A 24,505-nucleotide genomic window follows, 5' to 3' on the forward strand; every position below is an offset into this window, starting at 1 on the left:
GTGTTGCCCATGATGCTGGGACGCAGTGTATCTGCTTAGCTGTTGGTCAGACAGCAAGACAGTGACATGGACTAGCTTTGCACACAACATTCAGAACACTGAATATTCCCTTGTTTAAAATTAAACAGTGCAAATTGCCACTTTCCAGTATTTTTGAGCTTCCCTAATGAGTTACGGAGCATTTATATCTAATGTATATTTTAGATAATTTTTATACTTTTTTAACTCATCGTATCCATGTTCTTGACCTTCCCTCAACAGCCCCGACCCCTCTTTATTTGTCCTATCTCCAAACTGCCACTCAGCCTGGATGGGCAATAGTCAAACATCGAAGTTATTTCTGTCACTGGAAACAACTGTTTCTAATTCCTCCTGCTTTTCATTCTTCCTCTTCTCCCAGTGACAGCTAAGAGTGCTGTGCAGCTGCACTGGCTCTGCCTTCTCCTTCCAGCACTCAGTGTGATGACCATTAGTATTCTCCTTTCCCCAAGCAGTGTCTGTAGTTGAGTGGAAGTGAACAGTGAATAATTCAAACTAGGACTTTGTCTCTTACATGCATAGCAGGACCCAAACGTAAACAGTAGACAATAAAGTTTTATTTAATAAAACTGTTGCGGTTGTGTTGGAAAAATAAAGAGATGCGGTATTAAATGTTCTCTTAAGATTAATTTTGTAAGCTCATTGTATTTCTATGGAAACCATCCAGATATGCTTAAAGAAGTTAGATGTAGTCATAATTCAGTTGTAAATTCCTGAAGGGCAGTGGCAGTTGAAGGGTGCTCATGCATATTTAGAAAGGGACAGGCAAAGTGTTTTAAAACATACTCTAGCATTTTTAGAGTGCATACTTTATTTTTCAAAAAAATTATCAAATTTAATTTTTAAGTTATTTTCAGAAGTACAGTTTTCAATCATTGATTTCCTTAGTAGGAATGGGAGGTAGTACTGACTTAACTTGGATCATGAAGTCAGATAACTATGGAGGTGAGTGAAGTCAGGCACTGGAAACACCCCGGGGCATTAGGACCCATTTTGTGTGTTTACAGAGGAATGCAAAAGGGAAGCTTCCTTAGAAATGTAGCCAAAAATCCAGTGAAGATGCCAGATGGCCAGCCCTCTTGAGTCTGACTTCACCTCCAACAGGCCCTTCTGAGGTGCACAGGTGATACAAATGACACTAAGGACAAGTCTAGGAGGTACGTGTTCTTGCCCAGTTGCACTCCTAGAACAAGGAGACGCAAAGGCCAGGGAGAATGGGACAAATGGAAAGAGACACAAAGGTCAGGGAGAATGGGACAAATGTTGTGTCCTGGCCAATACCAAAGACCACTCCCATTGCACCTGGCTCTAGAGTTGCCCCATGGAGAGGATGAATGTATGGAGCCTGTTTCTTCATTTCAGAGGATGGAAGCAACATGGGGGAAAGAAAGATCCTGGGGAACTCATGGGAAAAACTAGTATCTTTGGAGAAATATCATGCTTATGATTAGAAAACAAGTTTGTTTTTTTTTAAAGTGTTAAAATCATAGGAAAGGCTACTGTTGTATAGAAAGGTGGGTCTTAATTTTCACATTCATTAGGAAAGCAGATTTGGTTTATAAAATTCCAGAATTATTTCCATCCTCAAGTCCAATATAAAGGTTTGTAGAAAGAGCTTATACTTTTACATAAAAATACCTGTTGGTGATAACACTTAGCATGGATCCTGACTGTACATGGGTAAACCACTTTGTAAGGTTCAGAGAGTTTGCCTTGACCCTGGATCCAGCTGCAAACATACTGAGCTGGTCAACAAGCATCATGCTGAGAATGCTGCTAGAGGCTGAGCTGCAAGACAGCAATCCTTGAGCTACAGTAGTCAACACAATAGCTGAGCTCATCAGAACAAGGACACTGGCAGAACTGTTGGCTGATGAGTTTTCCATGCACTCGATGGAAACCATTGTTGCATTCCCAGTATAGTTTTACCTTTCAGATAGCTGGCTAATGTATCTCCCTATACCCATGCCCGTTGACATCAATATACATGTGGAGTCAATGCCAATCTTCCTATGGATTTAGCTTTAGTAGACAATTTTCTGAGGTAAGGATAGGAAATTAAAGTATATGCACACTTGCAGGAAGGGCCCTGAGTTTTCAGTCTCTTAGCTTTAGCCTTTAATATATTAAGAGTTAACCACGTTCACTACGGAAGCATTAGTCTTGGCATGTTTTAGGAACTAAATGGCCTTACAAGGATATCAACTACATTTTAAAAGTTATTTTTGAGATAAAGTTTCATTATGCAGCCCAGGCTGGCCACATTTATGATCTTGCCTCAGCCTCCCAAGAAGGTGGATTACAAGCATGTACCACAAGTAGCTAAATATTTACTGCAAATGTTATTCTCTGTTGACTTTACATTTAAAGTACCCAAATTCCATAAGGCAAATAGAATTAGGAGAAACCAATTAATTTCCTATCAGAGTCTTTTAAAACTTATTTTGGCCAGGTGTGGTGGTGCATACCTTCAATCCTAGCAATGGAGAGGCAGAGACAGGCAGAGGACCTCTAGGAGTTAGAGGCAGACTGGTCTACAAAGCAAGTATCAGGCCAGTGAGAGCTAGAATGAGAACTTGTCTCAAAACGAAACCTAACCCTCTTCTTTTGAAATCTAATCAAAATCTTATTATGAATCTAATAAGTAGCTATTTGCAGACCTAAGTACATAATTTTTATTTTAGGAGTTGAGGATGGAAATAGCCAACCTAATTTGCAGCTCAAGTCTATTCCTGAGAAATACCCTCACCTTCTAGACTAGGTGAAGTTGAAGAAATCTTAACATACATACCTACATTTATGTTCTTTCTCATACGCATTTGACAAGTTTAAATGAAGGTTACATCCTCTCTGTATTATAATTCCATGCCACATGCAGTCGGGGCTGCTTTTATTTTATGAAAAAGCTGATTTCCGATCTACATTAAACTTAATTGAATACATTGAATGATGAAGGCCTTATGGTCTCATTTACAAAACATGGCCAGTGTCCTTCTTGGCCTTAAAATTTGAGGAAGGGCACTTCGAATGGCTTCGAGTTCGCGTGTTTCAGTGCCAGAGCATAGGCGTAGACCCTGGCATCCACTGTAAGATGTTCTTCTGCTACCAAAGCTAAGGAAGCAAAGATGACAGTTTAGAGATGATGACAGGAGAGCCTAGACAATCACTGTTCACAATGTATGCCAGTTCCTATACTAGATGCTGGGGACACAGTCTAAAATTAACACAGTAAAGGATTAAAAGTAGCGACACAAATGTCCCATCAGGACAGCATGCAGCCATCTCACTGGCCCAGTGTCTCCTAGCCACTTATTTGGGAATAAGCTCAAAGGACTGATCCTTGAGGTCAGGGGTCATGTCCTATTCACCTGTGTACAGCAGAACTGTATGCCACTCTGTGACAAACCAACATGAATGTTGATTCCTGTAGTTTGATTATACTGGTTAGGTAAATTGGTTGTTTCACCCTCCCCTCTTTCTTGCTGAATTATCCCCTCCTAAGACCAGAAGGGAAGTCAGGTGAACGAGAGAGAGAACCCTATGAAGGACATTCTATAAACAAAGCATTTACCACATACTGTTTAAGCACCTGGGGGCTAAGCACTTTGCCTGCATTATCTGTCTAAGTTTTCTCATGCATCCTCACAGGAAGAGGCTTACTTGATTCAAGAAAACAAGAAACTAGTAACAATGATAATGGTGGCAGAGCCTCAAACTCACCAGGCCTGTCCGATCATTAGCTGTACTGCCTAATATTGGCTGCCATGCCTTTTCTGAATAAATGGTGGCATTTAATTTGACTTTGAGGTATTCAGATGAATTCTATCTCAGGTCTAGTTTTTGAAAAGGTGAAGAAATTGAAGCTGTCTGGGAATATAAAACCATAGTTTTTTTTGAAAGATAGTCACTTAATTTTTAAATAGCAATAGACATTTCAAAATAGAGCTCTCTGCATAAGGGAAGCCATAAATCACTGGCATGGGAGGAATTAAGGACTATTCCTATGGTTTTAGGTCAACGAATACTTGTTATTTTATGTTAATCTCCAAAGTAATTACTTAAAAACTCTAGCAAAAATAAGTTATCTGTTTCCTGAAAGAGATCTATAAAAAAAAAAATGGGATCATGAAAGGCTCTGCTTCTTCACAATTGAGTGAATAGCGGTCCACAAAGCTGGGGTCCACAAAGCTGGGGCACAGAGGAGCACCTGTGCCACCTCCTCAGTAACAGGATCTAGGGAAGGTATCAATATCTGACAGGATTTTTGCACTGTCTTTGTGGATGGGCTGATATAACCAACTGGCCCTGATTTACTAAGGTTCATTCATTCTATCAGCTTCTCAGTCAAGTGTGTGCTGTCAGAGTTTACCTTGATTTAACTTGACTGTCCACAAAGACATCTAATACACCAGTGCAGCTGGATACACATCTACATCTGGACATGGTACTGATCAAAGAACTCAATAGTTTTGGTTAGACTGCAGGAAAATAATCACTATTATGTAGGGAAATTTTAAAAGGCCCCTATTAAAGCATTCCCTCAACACAATTTTTTTAATATATATATTCCAAATTGTATATCACTTGAAAATACTAGCATTGGTCCACAGTAATTTTCAAAGTTTTTAGGTGTCTGACATTAATGAGATGAAGATGAGGGAATAACACTAATGTCCTAGTGGATAGAAATGGGGACAGGGAACCAAGAGAAGGCTGGGTAATAACCTTAAGGTGCTTACCGTCCAGTCTAGTCAGGAGGTCATTCTTTGGTAAAGAAATCACTTCCACAAATTCTAAACAAACAGAATACAGTGAAAATAAAGTTGAACAGGAGTGAACCCCAACAGCCCCAAATGTCTGCAGCCGTCATTACCACTACACTAAGCCATCACAGGGCCAGCCATTGGGAGTTGAATAACATACCTCCATCCCCTGCAAATAAAAAGAGGGAAGAACATTTATATTTTAGTACAGCCTGCTGGGACAAGCCTTTGGAAGACTTCAGTGCAAGTATAAAAACTGGAGAAGAATCTAACAGAAACTCAAGACTACTAAATATATCATAGTAAAGTCAATTTCAATAGCATAACGATGTTATTCTCCAATCATTTCATAGAAAAATTTAAAGCATATCCTGTAATTCATGTTTGCCACATTTATACCTGTGGACACAATAGAAAATTTATCATTTTAACCATTTTTAAATTAAGATTCAGCAAGATTAAATATAAGTTATGCAAATGTTACCATCCTTAAGCTCACAATCTTTTACCACCCCAAACTGAAAGTTGGAATTCTTCCATGTCTTATGAATATATGCAGTTTAAACAATTAAGCATTTAAAACTGGCTACAAGAGATAATTAAGCATATGCAGGATTAATTTACAAGGATAAGAAATTACCACTCAAACATGATTTACTATGGTGTGTGTGTATTGATAACCATGTGTACTGATAAATCACCCGTCTATTAATCCACCTTCAAAGGGGTGGAAAAAAGGACAGGGAATTGACAGCGTCTTAATGCTTTTGGACCCCAACTTGCTAGGGGATATTTTAGTGCAAAGACTAACCTTACAAACTCTCCAAATATAAAACTGGCTGAATAAAGGCTGCAGCCTTTAACACCTGCTGCTCTTACACATAAAGACAAAAACCAAGGCGATTTTAAAGTTTCTCACTTTCTAGTTGGGCCTGTACCTCATTAAATAGGAATCAATTTTACACACACACACACACACACCAAAAAATTGGACATTGAACATTTTATAAAATCAAATAATATAACTTTTATAGTTTAACATTTTATAAAAACAAAACACATAAAAGATCAATGAAATGCTAAATAAAGAGACTATGTCAAAATACCTACCCAACACTGGGAAGCAGACAAGTATCCACGAAGAACCTGTGGCACACTATGATTCTTCCAGTGAAAACCATGCTTGCTTTAGCGAGTTAAGATACTCAATGCAGCTCAACCCACTTAAATGCATCCAGCATACCCACCCTTACCTGGATTGGGCTTCGGCCTTACATTTGCAGCATCATCTCCATTGATGGTCACTGTCACAACATGTGTGGTACAGTTTGACAAGCCTGGATTCATGCACACAGCTGAGAAAAGAAGTGACAACTTGTCTTAAGAAATGAGGCAAGTGCTTACTTGTTTCACTAAATGTCACAGAGGAGGTGAGGCTCAGGGTTCATGCCATCAGTATCTAGTCAGTAGATGCTACCAGACTGTAGAATGTGATCAAAATGCTCTCAAAGTTCCTGGAGTTCCTGCACCAGTCTGGGGGGGTCTGAGGGTTGATGGTTCTGATGGGGAGTGTCCACGGACAGGTGAGAAAGTAGCAAGGTTTGCTGCGCACTGCAGACAAGCTGGTTTCACAGTTTTCAGTTCTCTACATGCTCTCGTGCAGAAGAGCGGTTCACTTGCAGATGGAGAGCCCGCCTTTTTAATTTGGGGTAAAGGGGCACTGAAACACTGTCTTATTGTCTGGCCCATGCTGACCTTCATCTTACACAGCTTCCTCAGCCCTGGAGGACTAGAATCACAAACATCACTGCACGTGACTGGAAACCGATCTAAATCCCTGGTCCCTCTCTGCCTACACTCCAACCATACAGAAGCCCTGTTACATTAATGTTCAAGAAACTGACATCTGAAAAGCAATACAAACCTGGAGAACATTCAGCAACATCGCCTTTGTAGCCAGTTTCTTCCTCTAGCTCCCGCAGAGCAGCTGCTTCTGGGCTTTCCCCATCGTCGATGAGCCCTGGAGGACAGATGGGAAGCCAGTTCTTTGAACATCTTTCTAACAGTTCCTAAGGAGCTGACTTAGGAAAGTCACGGTCACCCTTGCATACCAAACAGGTTATGGTAGGTGTTTCTCCTGCCTCTTGCTTACATCCAGATGTTTTCATGAACATCTCAGCCATGTTCTGTACAAGAGGAGCAGCACCGTGAGGAAAGATGATTTGGTGGTGGCCAAACAGCCTAGGTTTTGGAGCCAGTTATGTGACTATAGTACAAGAGGCTGATTCTTTTTGTTTCATTTTTTGGTATGGTAACCATTTACTTATCTTGCTTTCCTTCCTCACAGAAAAATCCTGAGGCCTAGCAATAAAGTGCCAGGAGGAAGTGCCCTGAAGGTTGCTATGGAGACCAGATAGTCAAAAGAGGGAGAAAGTAAAAACTCAGGTTCATTTTCCTGAATGGAATACAACCGTGTAAAGAACAAGTAAAATGTAGGTTATTAAATTATTAAATTACTTTCAGTGTTATTATTTTCTTAATAAAATGGCAAGTGAGAAAGAAACTAGCTAACTATATATTGCTGTGAATTGGGCTTTGTTAAATGGGTAAACACTGCACTTAAACCCTAGCGAGGTTCATGAAACTGGCTGTAAAGTATACCACTTTTGATAAATACACGGGGTTTATTGATTTCTTCATGAGTACAGTCCAATACATTGCTATAATACTGTGTGGGGCTAGAGAGATGGCTCAGAGGTTAAGATCACTGCCTGCTCTTCCAGAGGTCCCTAGCCTTAGACATGTTTATTACTTAAACATTTGCCACGTGGACAGATGAAAAGATGTTAAGACATAAGCAATGTGATGCTCAGTCTCAGGCAAAGGCCCTGGCGTTACTCACCTGCTGGAAATTCCAGGCAGTAGCCACCCATTGGGGGTCGGAACTGCTTCACCAGAACAATACACTCATAATGAAGAGTTCTTTGCAGCACTGGGATGATTGACACGGCTGTCAAACAGAAACACAGCTAAGGAATCCTTAAGAAAGGTCAGCAATCCAACATAAATTTCAGATTTGAAGATGCATCTAAAATACTCTGAATTTGCTGTTGAAGCAGTGAGCAATTAATTAACCTACATGTTGGCAGCACTCTGAACTAGTCTCATTTAATAATGTAAAATATAAGCTGGGCAGTGGCGGCGAACATCTTTAGTTCCAGCAGAGGCAGGCGGTTCTCTGAGTTTGAGGCCAGCCTGGTCCGCTGAGTTCCGGGATGGCCAGGGCTACACAGAGAAACCCTGTCACACACACACACAGCAGAAAACAAAACAAAACAAAAACAAGAACCCCCCCCCAACAAACAAAAAACAACAATAAAAAAGAAAACAAGAAAAGAAACTAAAAAGTAACACTTCTGTCAGATTTTAAAATACTCTTAATTATAAAAAGTTCACTTTTTGTTGTCAAAACATCCTTTTCCTTTTTCTCTTTTAGATGGAGCCTATGTGTGTCTACTGCCTGGGCTAACTCAAACTCATGATTTCCCTGCTCCAGGCTCCCAAGTGTATAGGACTACAGGTGTGAACTACCAGCTCAGTCACAATTTTTTAAAAAATGAAGTTGAAATTGAAATTAGACATGTCACACCGGGCCAAGCATGGGAAGCCCCTGCTCCCCAGGCAGCCAGTGAGGTGACTCCTGGTGAAGAGTGTCTGCGGCCACTAGATCTCCTTTATGCCAGAAGCCAGTGAAGATCCGCTGTGTCTTCTCTGTCAATGGTCCGACTTCTGCTATTCTAGAATATAAGCTCTTCTGCTCCAAATAATTTGGCCTTAAAACAAAACCAGAAAGTCGCTGGCTGTGGAGAGAGACCCCATCAAGGAGGATTGTTAGCATCTCCCAGATGCATTGATAGTTAAGAGCAGCTGGAGCAAAGGAATTGTTTGCCTCCTACAAAAACAAACCAAACCAAGATAACAAAGCAAAAAGCTCAGCTGTTCCAGACCGCATGTGGCTACCAGGATATTTCTGGTGTGGTTACAGCCAAGTCATTTATGCCTGGAAGGGGAGGTGCACGGAAGCCCTTTCCCAATTCTTTTTCCGCTCAACTGAAGCATGAAGGTGGGTGATCATTTCACCGCACCCTCAGGCACTCACTTTCAGAGTACAAAGGGCTCCACTGGTCCTAACATATGAAGACACAGCACGTACCTTCAAATTATACTGACATAGGTTAACACATCTTTCCTTCAAAAACTGCCCTTAGCTTAGAAAACGGGAGCCAGAAGTTACTTATACAGAAAATTCTAAAACACAGCACTGTAAAAACAGAAAACTACGTGAGTGTATGCATAAAAGATCCTAGCTGAGGGTAATTCTTCTTTGAGGTCTTTGGTTATAATCTCATGTGCTAGCTTCCTTCATAAAGAGAGTTATAATAGTCATACCGTCAGCAGATTTTCCCTTCCTGGTTGTGAGTTTCACTGTTTCCCAAGTTCTATGCAGGCAGAGAACAAAGAAAAACAATCAGTGGCAGAGGAAAGAATATTCTGTAGACATAAAACTTCATAATGCAATGCATGCAAATATGCTACTGAGAGTGGCCAAGGAGCACAGTAAAGACCTGTACTTCATCAGCCAACTGTGCTTTCTTGTAGCACAGGTGAAAATAAAGAAACTTGTCACCTCTCCCCCCAGCCTCTGGCTGCCATCTAAGCGGAAGCGGCTGAGCACTGGAGCCACTGCGCCCTCAGAGTACTTTGGTTTGAATCGTAAGTCTACAGTCAGCAGCATAAGCTGGTAGTGCAGTTGTCCAGGCCTTCCGCAGGGGTGCGACATTCCAGATGCATTTCCAAGGACAAAGGATGCCATGCACAACATGAACCACTGAAATTATGCAGGTGTAAAATATGTGACCAAACCACACAATTCAAGGAAGCAGAAAGTTTCACTTATCTGAGGAATTAGATTTTCTTTGCAAGAGTGTGGCTTTATGTAAGGAAATGGACAGGGCCCTAGAAGAAGCTGTGAAGTGTTTGACGTCATTCTCGCTCCCTTTTATGGCTTCCTTCGTGTTAGTGATTTGTTCCTAGCTGCTTGCTCTCAGGTTTTGGTAGTATCTCTGCTATTCTACCTGCTCTTACAGGAACATCAGGTAGGGTTATATGGGAAATTGAGTTACAAGGGAGAAAAAAAACACACTGTTCAAAAGGGGGAGTAAATAACAGAAAATTTCACCTCTTTTGGTTCTCGTCTCTTGGGAGGGGGAAGCAGTGCTAAAATAATGCTGGAGGTGGTCAGGCAAACAAAGTCAGGCTGTGCTTTAAAGGTGGGTTATAATCTGGATGGCTCTAGGCACTAGGCTAAGTCCAGTAAATTACAAGACATCCTGCTCCAAGGGGCTCTCTTGCTCATACTTTCTTCCTGGCTGTCCTTGATGTCTGATTATATCACATCCCTACAAAAAGGACCAGCTATTTAATGTGGCTTAAAGCAAGAGTAAACACAAACCCTTTCTGTGAACTGCACACCTCTCGGCATTACACCCAAGTTTCCCAAGGCAAGCGTGTGAAAACAAAAACCAAACACACTGCTGTGACAACTCACAGTAGCCTGACACTCCTGTTAGTAGCAAGAAAGCCAACCCCAAGCCATTTCCAACACATAATACCGAGTACAGAGACAAGACACCTGTTGTGACAGATCTCTGCTGCCTCCTAAGGTTAGTCCTAAAGACTGAAGTCAGTGCTGGGGAAAGCACCGAACGTCCCATCCCAATACACTAGGAATAAGGAAAACAGAGTGGCAGCATTACAGTGGGTAAGGGAAGTAAATGAGTGGCAATGAGCCGTACATGAGCAGCAGTAGAGTCAATACACATTCCAAACACTACAACAGGAGTGCCCCCGACAGCTCAGGCGCTCTCCTGGAACTCACGGATGTGGACTCGCTGTCAAGAAAAGCTCACTCTCTACTTGTCTGCTGTGGCAATTCATTCAGCCAGTACCTTTTGGGGTACCGGCCCTTTGGGCGTGGTCTGAGGTGCTACCTGTGGACTAATAAGCAGAGAAGCAGCGTGCTCGCTCTCTTGTGTGGTGGTTGGAGATTTGATTGCAGCTTTCAGTGCCCCCAAGGGCAGAGGACCCCGGTGGCTCTCTACCTTATGGTTATTTGTGAGTGTCCCCCAATAAATACTTGATATCCCTTAATTTCGGGTTCTCATGGATTCACCCACACTTATACTTGTCCTCCAGCTAAACCGAAGCTACAGCAGCTTGCTCTTTGTGTAACTCAGGGAAGAGTAAATCATCTGGAAAAATCTCTTCCAGCTTTAGAACTGGAATTTCTATTTAAATTTAAATTACTCCATTTGGTCTCTCCTTAGAGACCTAGAGCGGTTATCTCTAGCCCCCGGCGAGGTAGGAGATAGATGGCAAGGGGCGACTCAGCCTCGTCTGCAGTGCCAATGTAAGGACTTAACATTAGTACTGAATACTTCTAGGATCCCTTCTTCCATGAATGAGACACTAGTAAAAATCATTCTCTAGCTATTTTTTTTTAAATATTTATTTATTATGTATACAGTATTCTGTCTGTGTGTATGCCTGCAGGCCAGAAGAGGGCACCAGACCCCATTACAGATGGTTGTGAGCCACCATGTGGTTGCTGGGAATTGAACTCAGGACCTTTGGAAGAGCAAGCAATGCTCTTAACCTCTGAGCCATCTCTCCAGCCCCTCTCTAGCTATTTTTATCCTTTATATATATGCTTTTCTTTGAGGTAACAGAGAATGAATGTTTATAAATTAATAAATCATGGTCAATCGTCATGCTTCAGAGCTAGACACCACGGTAAGAGATATTATATTAATTCAGTACATAACCCTTCATCAGTGACCAGGGGGATTATGTATGGAAGAGGGTACGTCAAAGTGCTCTACATAGGCAGCAGAAACATGGTAGTTAGACTTACAAACTCATTCCCAAATTAAAGACTAGACTCTCTGAAATGAAACCTAGACACAGGAATCCTGAGGAAAAGAATCCTAAATGACTGTGCCGGGTAGTTTATGTCCCTTGACATAAGCCAAGAGTCACCAGAGAGGAGGGAGCCTCCACTGACAAAATGTGCAGGCCCGTAGGGCCCTTTCTTAACTAGTGATTGATGCGGGAGGGTCCAGCCTATGATGGGTGGTGGCATCCCTGGGTTCTGTAGAATGCAGGGAAACCAGCCTTTCTCCAGGGCCTCAGCATCAGCTCCTACCTCCAGGTCCCTGTCCTGACTTCCTCTGATGACCAACAGTGACATGAACGCATGATCAATAAACTCTCTCTTCTCCAAGGGGCTTCTGACTGTGTTGCTTCACTGCAGTAATAGTAGCCCAACTGGGCCAATGACTTAGACATGTATTTTCCTGGTCAGTAAATACCCGAAGAGTGGTCAGGGAAGATACGAGAGGGCGTGAACTGACACACATTCTTTAGATCTGTTAAAGGGTGTATTTTGTGCTACAAACTTCATTTTCAGAGAAAAGGAGTCAAACTGTTTCACTGTACAGAGTTCTAGCAGCCACACATCTCACAACACTGTATCCCAGGCTTAGGTCCTACCACTGGTGAGTACTGGGTTTGCACCCACCCTCTGTTTACTCCATCCTTAGCTCTGTCTGCCGTCTGTTAGTATGTCTCCCACAGCTCTCAAGTAATGGGTCTTATTAAGGTTTGTGCTAGTTCAGCAGAAACAGGTCAAGTTTGTTTCAATCACCAACAAATCTATGTATTGTCACCTTGGGAAATGTATTTGCTCACACACACACACACACACACACACACACTCACGATTCTTTCATGATTGTGTAGCAAGTGAAATTTTTTTGTAATGACTTGGTGTGATATAGTCTAGATACTAAATTCAGCTTTATTCTATTTTATTCCTTATTACACTTCATTGAATAAATAGTAAGCCTACTTAATACATGATTTTTTTCCTACTGTCTTACATTTTGTGTGTGTGTGTGTGTGTGTTTAGGTTGGGATCAAACCCAGGGCTTTGCACATGCTAGGCAAGTGCTATACCCCGAGCTGCATCTACAGCTCTTTTAAAATATAATAGCCAGTAATGGCTTTGTTTTCTTTTTCTTCTAACGCAGACATTAAAAATTGGTTTTAAACCGGGCAGTAGTGGCCATGCCTTTAATCCCAGCACTTGGGAGGCAGAGGCAGGCCACCTCTGTGAGTTTAAGGCCAGCCTGGTCTACGGATTGGGTTCCAGGACAGCTAGGGCTGTTACACAGAAAAACCCTGTCTCAAAAACCAAACCAAAACAAAAAACCCAAAACAACAACCACCAAGAAATTTGGGTTTACTAGAAGGAAGCAATCAACACTGTTGAGTATTCTATAGCTTGTTAAGCCAGAATGACACGTTTTCGGCCCACAGTACTATGGAGAATGGAGTTAGACTGGGTATAGGAACAACTGTAATTCAGTTTATTCAGGGATTATCAATGACCCAAGGGTTTAGCAATGGAGCAGGAGCTGGACTTGACTCTTTGTTTCAAAGAAAGCTTACAATGGTGACACACCTGTGTCCATACAGACACAAGAGAGACCTGGAGTAACCAAAGACAGAAAGAAAAGAAGGAAGTTTACCTAGTTTTACCAGTAGGATCCATGTAAGTTGTTTTTTCAAATTTGATCCATTTTCCTTCCGAAATCAACTAAAACAAAATCAGATAGTTATAAGGTAGGAAATGTTCAAATCAAGTTGGTCTTTTTTTAAAAGATCAAAACATGTATTGTTTTAAATTTTCTCTATGTCCCTTCCCCCCAGTAATTTGTGGGAAAGTTTCTAGCTTAAGTATTCAAAGCTGGTCCCCTAAGTGTGGGCTTTTTTTTGGTAGAACTAGGAGGGGATAGAATTGCTGTCTAGGGATGGAGCAGAGCAGGTGTGGCTCATTGCCAGTAGGCGCTTGGTATCTGAAAAATAGAAATACCTGGGCTGGGGAGAAAAAGGGAACCACGGGAGTACGGGTGTGTGTGGAGGAGATCTTCTGCGTGTTTCTCTAGTTCAGACCCCAGGTTATACGTGCTAAGCTGACCACACTGGTGTGTAGTTGTATGTAAAATTTTACTAAGCTGGATGGTGGTGGTGCAGGACGCAGAGGCAGGCGGATCTCTGGGAGTTTGAGGCCAGCCTGGTCTACAAAGTGAGTTTCAGGACAGACTCCAAAGCTACAGAAAAACCCTGTCTCAAAAAAAAAAAAAATTACTAGGAAATAAATAAAAAACTAGATTTTCTTTCTGATACCCAAGTCCCCACCCAATCCAAGACAGGCATCAGGAATTGCTCTGCCCACACAGCAAGGAGTCTAGGAATATAAGCCACCTAGGGCACAAGGCAGAGCTGAGGAGATTTTCACTGTGATAATAACCTTTTCTTACTAGCCCCATCCCACCCTCTCGCCAACACCAACCTAATCCTTATCAGATCTGTTCACAGACAACACAGAAAGATTCTAAATCAAAAAGAAATCCAGAAAAGTGTCAGGACCACAGTTCCAGGATGAATATGTAAAATTTCTCCACAACAACAATTGGTTTCTCAGAGAAAAAAGCCTTAAAAACTCTATTCAACATTAGTTCTACAGCTCAGTGGAATCTGAGCTACAATGAACAATTGAAGTTTTTTTTTTCCTTCCCGATACAGGGTTTCTCTGAGTAACAGCTATGGCTGTCCTGGAACTCTCTTTGTAGACCAGACTGGCCTTGGACCCACAGAGATCCAGCTGCCTCTGCCTCTCAAGTGCTGGGATTAAAGGCATGTGCCGCCACCACCACCTAAAAACAATTTAAGTTTTTATTATTTTAAACATTTATGCTGGGATGACAAACAGCAAGATGTAATTACTGAATATGAAATCTCAAAACCACATACTATGTGCAAAACCACATATTATTTATTTTTCTCTCCAGGGCAATTTTTAGAAAGAATTTCTCTATTAGAAGCCAAAATATACTTATTCTCAATTTCATTATACATATAATTAAGATGGATAAACCACTGTTCACAGACAATAGCAAAATGTGGCTTAGCCTTGAAACAGGAGTGAGTAACATTTGCAAACTATCTTCAAGAATGAAAATCCCATGGTAATAAAAAAAAAATAGCCTGCACATTCATTTTAAACTTAGTGTTATGTGGGGAAGGGAAAGGATAGGAAAAAGCAAACTCTACCTCCTCTGAAATAATGTGCTGTTTGGCGTTCTGAGAAGAATCTGTTGATTCTTGGTTCTCCATTTCAACCTAGCTGGTCTCCACAATCCTCAGGTGGGAAGTTCCGCTGTAAGGGAGTGAGATTGGTCAGGCTCCCCCAAACATGAGTCTCTGGTCAAAGAATTGGAATAGATTAAAAAAAAATTATCTATTACTAAAGCATCTTCTCTCGTGACTCTCTGGGAGAACTGCCTCAGGAAGCATGCAGAGGTACCTTTACCAGTGAGGTGTTCTCATATTGCTTCTTCTGCATCCAGGTGATGACTGTAGACTGACCTTTCCTCTTTCTAGAATTCTCCTGTTCTCATCGCCCCGCCTCTACTTCCTGCCTAGCTACTGACCAATCAGCGTTTTATTAAAATACAAATCTTTACAGGGTACCATACCATTGTCCCACAGCATCACTCTTTAGGGGCCCACCACTCAGCTTCCAAATAAATACACAGACACTTATTTTTACTTATGAATGCCTGGCCTTAGCTTGGCTTGTTGCTAGCCAGCTTTTCTTAAATTATCTTGTCTACCTTTTGCCTCTGAGCTTTTATCTTTCTCTATTTCTGTCTATATTTCCTTTCCCTCTTGTGTGGCTGGCCCCTGGCATCCTCCTTCCTCCTCTTGTTCTTTCCTTCTATTTATCCTCTCCACTTGGCAGTCCCACCTAGCCCTCGTCAGCCTTGCTACTGGCCACTCAGCTCTTCATTAGACCAATCAGGTGTCTTAGGTAGGCAAAGTAACACAACTTCAGAGTCAAACAAATGCAACATACCTTTGTATCATTAAACAAATATTCCACAGCATGAATGAATGTAATAAATCTTTAATCTTCCCCCAACAGTCTACTTCTATATACTTTTCCCCCATAAAAATTCATATTCATTTTTATTATGTCTGTATGTGCTGTGTGAATTTTTTTTTTTGTTTTTTTGTTTTTGTTTTTGTTTTTTTTTTTGAGACAGGGTTTCTCAGTAGTTATGGAGCCTGTCCTGGAGCTCGCTCAGTACACTAGACTGGCCTTGAACTCACAGAGATCCACCTGTCTCTGCCTACTGAGTGCTGGGATTAAAGGCATGTGATACCACTGGCTAGCCAGAGGACAACTTTTAGGAATAAGTTCTCTTCTTCCACCATGGTTTCTGGGAATCAAACAGTTCGTCAGGCCTGTGTAGGAAGACTTTTACTCAATGGGTCATCTCAGTAGCCTGAATGGCAAGTTCTTTCTTTCTTTGTTATATGCATGTACACACACACACACTATGTATATTGTTATATATATGTGAATATTCATATAGATATGTTGGGGAATATTATTTTCAGGTGTGTGACTTTTGTTTACGCTGCATTTGTTTAACTCTGTCTGTCCTGAAACTCTCTCTGTAGACCAAGCTGGCCTCAAACTCAAAGATTTGCCTGCCTGTCTTCTCAGTGCTGGGATTAAAGGCATGCACCACTATGGCCTGGAAGATACATACATATACACGTATATATTTTTCGAGATAGGGTCTCATGTGGCCTAAGCTGGCCTTGCTGTAGCTGAGGATGACCCTAAACTCCTGGCAACCCTGAACCTACCTTTTATATGCTGGGATGAGAGACAAGCACCAGGTGCATTTGGTGAAGGGCATCGATCTAAGCCATTACCACAGGTAACCAATGTAGAACGTGGACAATTGGCTGAAGGGGGAAACCCGTGAGTCTCAGCTTGTACACTCTCTACTTACATAAAAGGACGGTCTAATTTTTCTTTGTTTCTTGAGATGGGGTCTAATGTAGTTTAGGCTGGCTTTGAACTTGTTATGTAGTGGAGGCTGGACTTGAACACTGGATCCTCCTCTTACTTAAGTGCTGGGATTAAAGACCTGTCCATTAAGTCTGACTAGAGGTCCTTCTGTCTTCTAGATAGCCATTCCTTCTTGTTGACAATGCACAGCAGCCAAGGAAATGTGCTGATGCAAGGAAACTTCTGAGTTCTACTTCTAAAGAAAAATAACTTTTAGACAACCACGCAGTCCGTCTGAGTGGGCAAATTCAACTGCCTAGAATGGTATCAAGTGCCCAGGGCTTGCTACATCCAAAGTGTTGGGAAAACAGGTGTAAGCCACCACAACCAACCAATACCTGGCAGTGGTATTTAGAAGTGGGGTGACCACAACATTTAAGGAAAAGAATACAAGATTTTTACACGGTGGTTTAATACTGACAGTTGGCCAGAGGCCAAGAAAGCAGGGGACTGGACTTTTGATTTTGATTTTATAGGGGATTACAGTTAAAAGAGATTGTAGGAATCATAGAAGAGACATTGAACTTCAGACTTTTACATAAGTTTGGACTGTGAGGGACTATGTGAACTTTAAAGTTGGACTGAATACTTTTTTGCATTATGTTATTTTTATAAGCACTTGGGGGCCACGGAGTGGAATTACTAGGAGGGGTGGCCTTGCTAGAGGAAGAGTGTAACTGTGGGGATGGGCTTTGAGGGCTCTTATATGCCCAGTGGTTCAGACCTCTTCCTGTTACCTAACAACTCAAGATGTAGGACACTCGGCTACTTCTCCAGCACCATGTCTGTCTGCATACCACCATGTTGTACCATGATGGTAATGGACTAAACTTCTAAAAATGTAAGCCACCCAATTAGTACTTTTCCTTTAAAAGAGTTACTGTGGCATGATGTCTCTTACACCAATTGAACCCTAAGACAGCGGCAGAAGCAATCTCATGCTGTGGAATAAACTTCATGTAAACTGTAAAGATGTGTCATTTTGGTTTAATAAAAAGCTTAAGGGCCAATAGCTAGGCAGGATTCCAGGCAGAGAGGACGCTGGGAAAAAGAAGGGCAGAGACACCAGGAGACACAGCAAGCAGGATAAGCAATATGCAGATGAGGAGATAAAGCCAAGAGGCAGAAAGAAATGGGTGAAATGGGTGAATTTAAGTTGTAACAGCTAGTCAGAAAAAAGCCTAAGCTAAGGCCGAGCTTTCATAATTAATATAAATCTCTCTGTTGTTTTTTGTGAGCTGGCGGCCCAAAGAAAAGCCCAACTACAATCCCACAGTCTCAGCTCAGCACAAAGAACTGCAGGCAACTAAGGAAGGCTAAGAGTGAGAGAAACAATCTTCCCCAGGGAAGACGCACCAATGAGTTGCTCTATACCAAATGGTCAGTCCTGAAGACATACACACAGGTTAACATTCCACAGACTAAGCAGTTCATATTTAGGAACATAACATGTAATAATAATTAATAACAAAAGAAGCCGTGGGTTTGAAAAAGGATCTAAAAGGGCATATGGTAGTACTAGGAGGGAGGAAAGGGAAGGGAGAAATACTGTAATTTATTATAATCTCAGAAGACTTTTTAAAAATTATAAAAAAGAGACAGGTGAGAGTTAAGATGCAAAACTGAAACCAGAAACTAAAGTCAGATCCTGGAGTTAGTACGCTGCTCATGGCTACCATTCCTTGAATTGCTGCAATTTGTTCAAAATGGAAAGTGAAACAAATCCTTACAAGAGGGAACAAGTCACTGCCTTCTCTCTGATAAAATCTGAGGAATGTTGTCGACATTGCTCAATACTCATCCTGTCTAAGAAGTAGGACTTTGCCTGGCGATGGTGGCGCACGCCTTTAATCCCAGCACTCGGGAGGCAGAGGCAGGCGGATCTCTGTGAGTTCGAGACCAGCCTGGTCTACAGAGCTAGTTCCAGGACAGGCTCCACAGCCACAGAGAAACCCTGTCTCGAAAAACCAAAAAAAACAAAACAAAACAAAACAAAACAAAAAAAAAACAAAGAAGTAGGACTTTGCCGTTTGGGAGGCTGGCACAGGAGAATGGCCTGAGGCCACCACTTTGAAACTAGCTTGGATAAGATGGTGAGTTACGAGTTCAAAAAAGAAAAAAAGGAAAACAAAACGTAGACGTTCAAAGCCTGAGTGAAACCCTGGCTGACAAGCAGGCGGTTGCGACCGTTACATAAGGAGAGAAATCAACAAGGCGCTTTGAGAGAGCAGGGAAAATGTGGTTGTGTGGGGCACATACAAGCTTTGTGTGAACAGACAGGTGTGCTTGTGCACAAGTGTGTGGAGGCCTGAAGTCAGCCTTCAGTGTTTGTTCCCAGCAACTACCCACCTTATTTTTCTGGCGCGTAGCAATTAGCTTAGGCTGACTGTCCATCCTATCCCAGAAGCCTTCTGTCTTTGCCTCCCCAGCACTGAGATTACAAACTGAACCATCAACCCTGGCTTTTTGAAGGGTGCCATACTTAGGCATCTTGAATGATTTCTGACGTTCTAAGTAAGCTATCTCCTAGCCTTAATAAAATGAATTAAAACTTTAAAAAGTTTGAAGAAATAATTTAGTATTATTGGCTTTTTTTTTCTCTATGCAACAGCTCTGGCTATCTCAGAACTTGCTTTGTAGACCAGCCTGCCTCTGCCTCCAGAGTGCTGACTAAAAGCACATATTAATACTCATAGACAATCACCATCCTCAGTCCTATCCAAAGAAGCCACTTTCCAGGGAGTTGAGATGAAGTTAGACTGTTAGGACTGCATTTGTGTTAAGAGTAAATCATGGTTGAGTGTTGAACCCCACACAGGACATTTATAGCATCCCTGCCAAAGCTCAGAAGAACAGTATGGAAGATTGGGAGGAAAGAAAAAGCTGGCAGACAGGAAAAAGGGCTGCAAAATGCCATCTTATGAACAGCAACTACAATTAAGAACTTCCCCAAACTACTGACTACTGACAATGATTCTGCTCAACAGTCAGATAAGGATGGAGGGACTCAGGGGCCCCAACCCTCACCGTTGAACTATTTCCTAAGTAAAAATTCAGGGGACAGAGGGAATCACTGCCGTCAGTTAGGTAGCCACTGGAGACTCCCCCACCAGCCTACAATGACAGTCCTAATCCAATGGCCACATAGACGGCTCTGCCTAAACCGAATCAAGTCATGAACCTGAAGATTCATAGGTGTGTGTGGTGGGGAGAGAGGGTTACGTGGATGAGAAGCAGTACACACATGTCAAAGAATTAATTTAAAAAAATAGAAATTTCATTTAATAAAGAAACAAGAATGAAATAACCAGTATAATGTTAAATAATTTTAGTCATACCAAAAAAAAAAAAAAAAGGCCAGGCGGTGGTGGTGCACGCCTTTAATCCCAGCACTCGGGAGGCAGAGGCAGGCGGATCTTTGTGAGTTCCAGGCCAGCCTGGTCTACAGAGCTAGTTCCAGGACAGGCTCCAAAGCTACAGAGAAACCCTGTCTCGAAAAACAAAACAAACAAAACAAAAAAATTTAGCCATTATCATAACTTTAAAAGTTTATTTTAAAAACCAGGCTATATACACTCTTTTGTACTGTACAGGGTAAAAGTTTAGTGCCCACATCAAATGGATTTCAGTGCCCTTCCCTTCACTGAAAATTATTCTCTGACTAGTCAAGAGATCTTGCACTCACACTGGTAGGGGTGGAACAGCACTCAGGTCCACAGTGTGTCCTTTCTCCCAGTAGGGATGGGCAATGGGTGATGGAGGAGCTGACATTTACTGAGATTCTACTACTCGGTGACTAAAATTTTTTTTCACCTTGGAATCACTCAGTAAATCCCCTTGCCCCTAATGGTACTGACATTTTAAAAAAAAATTAAAAAATCCAGAGGGCTGTTGGGACACCTCAACCGGAGCTTGCTATGGAAGCCTGAGTACTCAAGTGAGACCCCAGGAGCCAACAGTGGAAAGAGAGAAGTGACTCCCCAAGGCCGAAAAGTGGTCCTTTGATCTCCACAAGCCTGCTGGACTACCCACCTGCACTGGTACACAGTACATATGATTATTTCTACCCTGTAAAAATTGAAAATAAAAACAAGCGTGGCAGTTAAACACTTGCACGTCTTCTATTCGTGGTGTCAGTTCATTGAATTCTGGCTAAGTCTGTCTGCAGCAGAACCTACTTCAGTGCTAAAAACAGTTATTGAAAACATAGAATACAGGTTGGGTGTGGTTGTGCACGCCTTTAATCCCAGCACTCGGGAGGCAGTGGTAGGTGGATCTCTGTGAGTTCGAGACCACACTGGTCTACTAAGCAAGTTTGTTCTTTCTTTCTCCCCACCATCCCCAAGACAGGGTTTCTCTGTGTAGCTTTGGAGCCTGTCCTGGCACTAGCTCTTGTAGACCAGGCTGACCTCAAGCTCACAGAGATCCGCCTGCCTCTGCCTCCTGAGCGCTGGGATTAAAGACGTGTGCCACCACCGCCGGGTTACAAAGCAAGTTCTAGGACAACCAAGGCTACCAGAGAAACCCTGTCTCGAAAAACCACGACAAACAATCAAGCCACAGAATACACAAGACTCTGTTCCAGTTTCCTTCTCTGTCCTGTCATCTTCCTAATGCTTACAATTTACCTGATTCTCTCCAAATAACTGTCTCAGTCTCTGTGCCCAAGTGTTTGCTGGGCTGTTAAAGAATCGCTTTACCCAAATGAATAACGTTCCTGGGTCTGCTTTCTCCCATAGATCGACTAACTTCAACAAAAAATACTTTACCCAAATGCATTCCAACCAGTGCTAATATTTCCTCTTACTGTAACTTTGTCTCCAGGTCAATTAAAAAAAAGTATTAGTGAAGCCGGGCGATGGTGGCGCACGCCTTTAATCCCAGCACTCGGGAGGCAGAGGGAGGCGGATCTCTGTGAGTTCGAGACTAGCCTGGTCTACAGAGCTAGTTCCAGGACAGGCTCCACAGCCACAGAGAAACCCTGTCTCGAAAAACCAAAAAAAAAAAAAAAAAAAAAAAAAAAAAAAAGTATTAGTGGCCTCTCACTTATGCTCTGTCTCTTAACTGTGCAAGCACCATCCCCCAGAAAAAGGAAAAGGAAGCTACGGATTATTGATGCTTTCCCTCAAAGAAGCAGCCAGACCTGGTGGTGCATCCCTTTGATCCCAGCACGAGGGAGATAGAGACAGGTTGATCTCCATCCAGGTTAGCTTGGTCTACAGTGTTCCTCAACCTCCCTAATGCTGTATCTCTTTAATACAGACAGTTCCTCATGCTGTGGTGACCTCCAACCATAAAATGATTCTGTTGCTACTTCATAACTGCAATCTTGCTACTATTATGAATCATAATACAAAAGTAAGATATACGGGATATCTGACGTGCATCCCCTGAAGGGTTGCGACCCACAGGCTGAGAACCATTGTCATAGCCCATTCCAGGACAGCCAGGATTATAGATACTTTGTCTCAAAGCGACAAAACAGACAACAACAACAAAAAACCACGGAACTAATTAATTCTGGATTTCACAGGTACCTGAATTGGAATTGTTGTCATTCACAACCCACCAACGTACACTACACCACTATAACCCATTTATCTTGGCTTTGAAAATGTGTTCTTTAAACAATACTTCCAACCACTTCACCTGGAACTTTTAAACAAGTTATAGTTCTGTTATGTGTGTATTCTAACTCAAAATACAAAGTATTCCATTGGTTAATTCTAACAAATACCTTTTTAAAGAAGTCAACAGTGGCTGGGGTTCTATCTTTCTAAGTTAAACTGCTTAGACAGGCTACGGGAAATATGCGGGGTTTTGTTTTTGTTTTTTTTTTTTTTGGTGGGGGTGGATATCGAAACTGGGGGTTTTTCCTTCTTTTAAAGAAACAAAACTGAACTTTGTAAGGAGACAGATGGAAAAAGGAGTAGGGAGAAAAGCCACAAGTTCACGTAAAAACTCTTTCAACCTTATGATTTCACCATTGCAGCGACACTGATAAAATCTGTGCTTTTCCACACTGGTGACTTTTTCAAGACTAAACTAAATGAACTTTAAGCTTTCAAAGCACAACTTTCCTCTTTCCCTTGCTTCCCCAGACGAACATCGCCTCTTTCATCTCCAGGACCGTAAAATACGTGCCTCCTTCCCAGGATCGTGCATGCGGGATTTCTTCCCTGTGTCTCCTGAAATTCACTTTCGCCAATGAGAAGGGACCATTCTTGTAGATGCCTCGACTAGTGTGTTCAAATGTTTATTGTGCTGTTCCTTGGTTCCTCTCGTAGCCCAGGCTGGTTCTCCTGGATCTCGGGTTCTCGCGCTCAGGCGCGGGCTGGGAAATACGCGCGCGCCTAGCTGCGTCCTAAGTACCATCAGCAGTGCTCGCGCCCTCCTGTCCCTTCCCCTCTCCGAGGACACTTAGTACCGAGATTGGCGCGCGCCTACTTACCTACCCTAAGCTGTGAGATGTGGAAGGGATGGAGGAGGAAAGGAAAAACAATCAGACAGAAGCTGCAATCTCCGTAGAAGCGGGCGCCACCACTAGAGACACCGGCGCCTCTCGTGGTGCAAGGAGGATTGTGCACACGTCCTCCTCCCAGCACCCGTAGAAACTCTGCTAGCTTCAGATGATTACCTTCCGGGTCGAGGTGTCTACAGACGATAGAGGAGTTGTAAGCTTCCTAAAAGTCTATACTTTTCATGATGCTTCTCTCCCGGACTCAAAGTCTTTTTGTGTCTCGCGAGTCTGTGCGGGCATGCTAAACGTACCCTCCACCATTACTTTAGCTTCTAGCGCCTCCTGACTTTTAACGGACCGGAAGAGTCCTTCCATCAAAATAGCTTGGTGGGCACTTCCGGAAGTGACAGGCCGGGTTCCGGGAGAGTGCTGGCGGGAGAGGAGAAAGGCAGCGGTGGACGCGGCAGGTGGAGGATGAAGAAGGAGCATGTTAGTCACTGTCAGTTCTCCGCCTGGTACCCCCCTCTTCCGAAGCCTTACCATCAAGAGGTAAGATGCCCAGAGGCGAGCTGCGATGTTTGGGCAAATCCCTTCTCCTCCAGAAAACTAAACAAAAAGGCAGGCCTTCTAACGACTCAGTGGGAGCGAAGGTGTGGAGCTGTCGACTCCCTGAGGTTTGAGGTGACAGGATTAACAAAGTAGATCAGACATTTGCCGTGTTTCCTGACGCGAGTCAAGGCGCGTGTCGAGAGAGCTAGGAAAGCGGTGAGGGTCATAGGCAAATTAAATCGAGATAGATACTTTTGGAATTGCCAGAAGTGCCAGGCGATAAACAAAACCAAACCAAATTGGGTAGTGCGCTTTGCTGTTGACTAACCCGTCTGGTGACAGTTGAAGTTCCTTCAATGTAAAATGAGGGCAGTGTTAATGACCCGACCTGCAAGTCTGTTGGGAAGCTCCAGTGCGGTCGTGTATAGGAAACCTTAGGTGGTTACGTTGCTGCTGATGGTCCAGTGTTTAAGAAGCAGCAATCCAGCTGGAAAAAGAGTGGAGTCATACTTGTTCTCTAGTTCCCTGGCCTAGAACAAGGAGTCTACGCAGGTTTGCACAATGCCTCTGGTGAATCTGTTCTCTTATCATTCAAATGCAAGGCAGCTAAGAGACCATCTCCAGCATTCAAAAGCAATCTTT

General features: G+C 42.5%; 2 protein-coding genes across 9 annotated transcripts in view; one reads left to right on the plus strand and one right to left on the minus strand.

Annotated features, from left to right (window-relative positions):
• Window positions 1-576: 576 nt before the first annotated feature.
• Window positions 577-23,635, minus strand: Nudt5 (nudix hydrolase 5). Of its 8 annotated transcripts, XM_041630847.1 has the most exons (11): window positions 23,492-23,635; window positions 23,306-23,315; window positions 15,039-15,144; window positions 13,454-13,521; window positions 9,252-9,301; window positions 7,705-7,812; window positions 6,727-6,822; window positions 6,056-6,157; window positions 4,963-4,971; window positions 4,779-4,832; window positions 577-3,150 (listed from the first exon to the last, which is right to left on the minus strand). In XM_041630847.1, the coding sequence occupies exons 3-11, from the start codon at window positions 15,099-15,101 to the stop codon at window positions 3,041-3,043; spliced, it is 660 nt and encodes a 219-aa protein (XP_041486781.1). In that variant the 5' UTR covers window positions 15,102-15,144; window positions 23,306-23,315; window positions 23,492-23,635; the 3' UTR covers window positions 577-3,040. The 8 variants fall into 8 exon arrangements, with proteins under 8 accessions (XP_041486781.1, XP_041486783.1, XP_041486778.1 ...); XM_041630849.1 differs by lacking the exon at window positions 23,306-23,315; XM_041630844.1 differs by lacking the exon at window positions 23,492-23,635 and having other exon boundaries at window positions 15,039-15,188; window positions 23,306-23,460.
• A 7-nt stretch (window positions 23,636-23,642) lies between these two features.
• The window catches only part of Cdc123 (cell division cycle 123), a 45,058-nt gene continuing 44,195 nt past the window's right edge, over window positions 23,643-24,505 (plus strand). The window contains 2 exon segments of the mRNA XM_041630842.1: window positions 23,643-23,833; window positions 23,835-23,863. Of these exon segments, the coding sequence (XP_041486776.1) occupies window positions 23,789-23,833; window positions 23,835-23,863 (74 nt within the window). The 5' untranslated portion in view covers window positions 23,643-23,788.

Source organism: Microtus oregoni, unplaced genomic scaffold (assembly GCF_018167655.1).
Source record: "Microtus oregoni isolate MIOR12 unplaced genomic scaffold, Mior012 000035F_ref0000213, whole genome shotgun sequence".
Lineage (NCBI taxonomy): Eukaryota > Metazoa > Chordata > Mammalia > Rodentia > Cricetidae > Microtus > Microtus oregoni.

Excerpts from the sequence above, each read along its gene's own strand:
- Nudt5 (XM_041630849.1), bottom strand. The coding sequence starts at position 15,101 with ATGGAGAACCAAGAATCAACAGATTCTTCTCAGAACGCCAAACAGCAC. Across the intron at positions 6,823-7,704 it reads CTGCCTGGAATTTCCAGCAG|GGCTCATCGACGATGGGGAA; the intron begins GTGAGTAACGCC and ends TCTGTCCTCCAG. Across the intron at positions 6,158-6,726 it reads TGTTGCTGAATGTTCTCCAG|CTGTGTGCATGAATCCAGGC; the intron begins GTTTGTATTGCT and ends TTCTTTTCTCAG.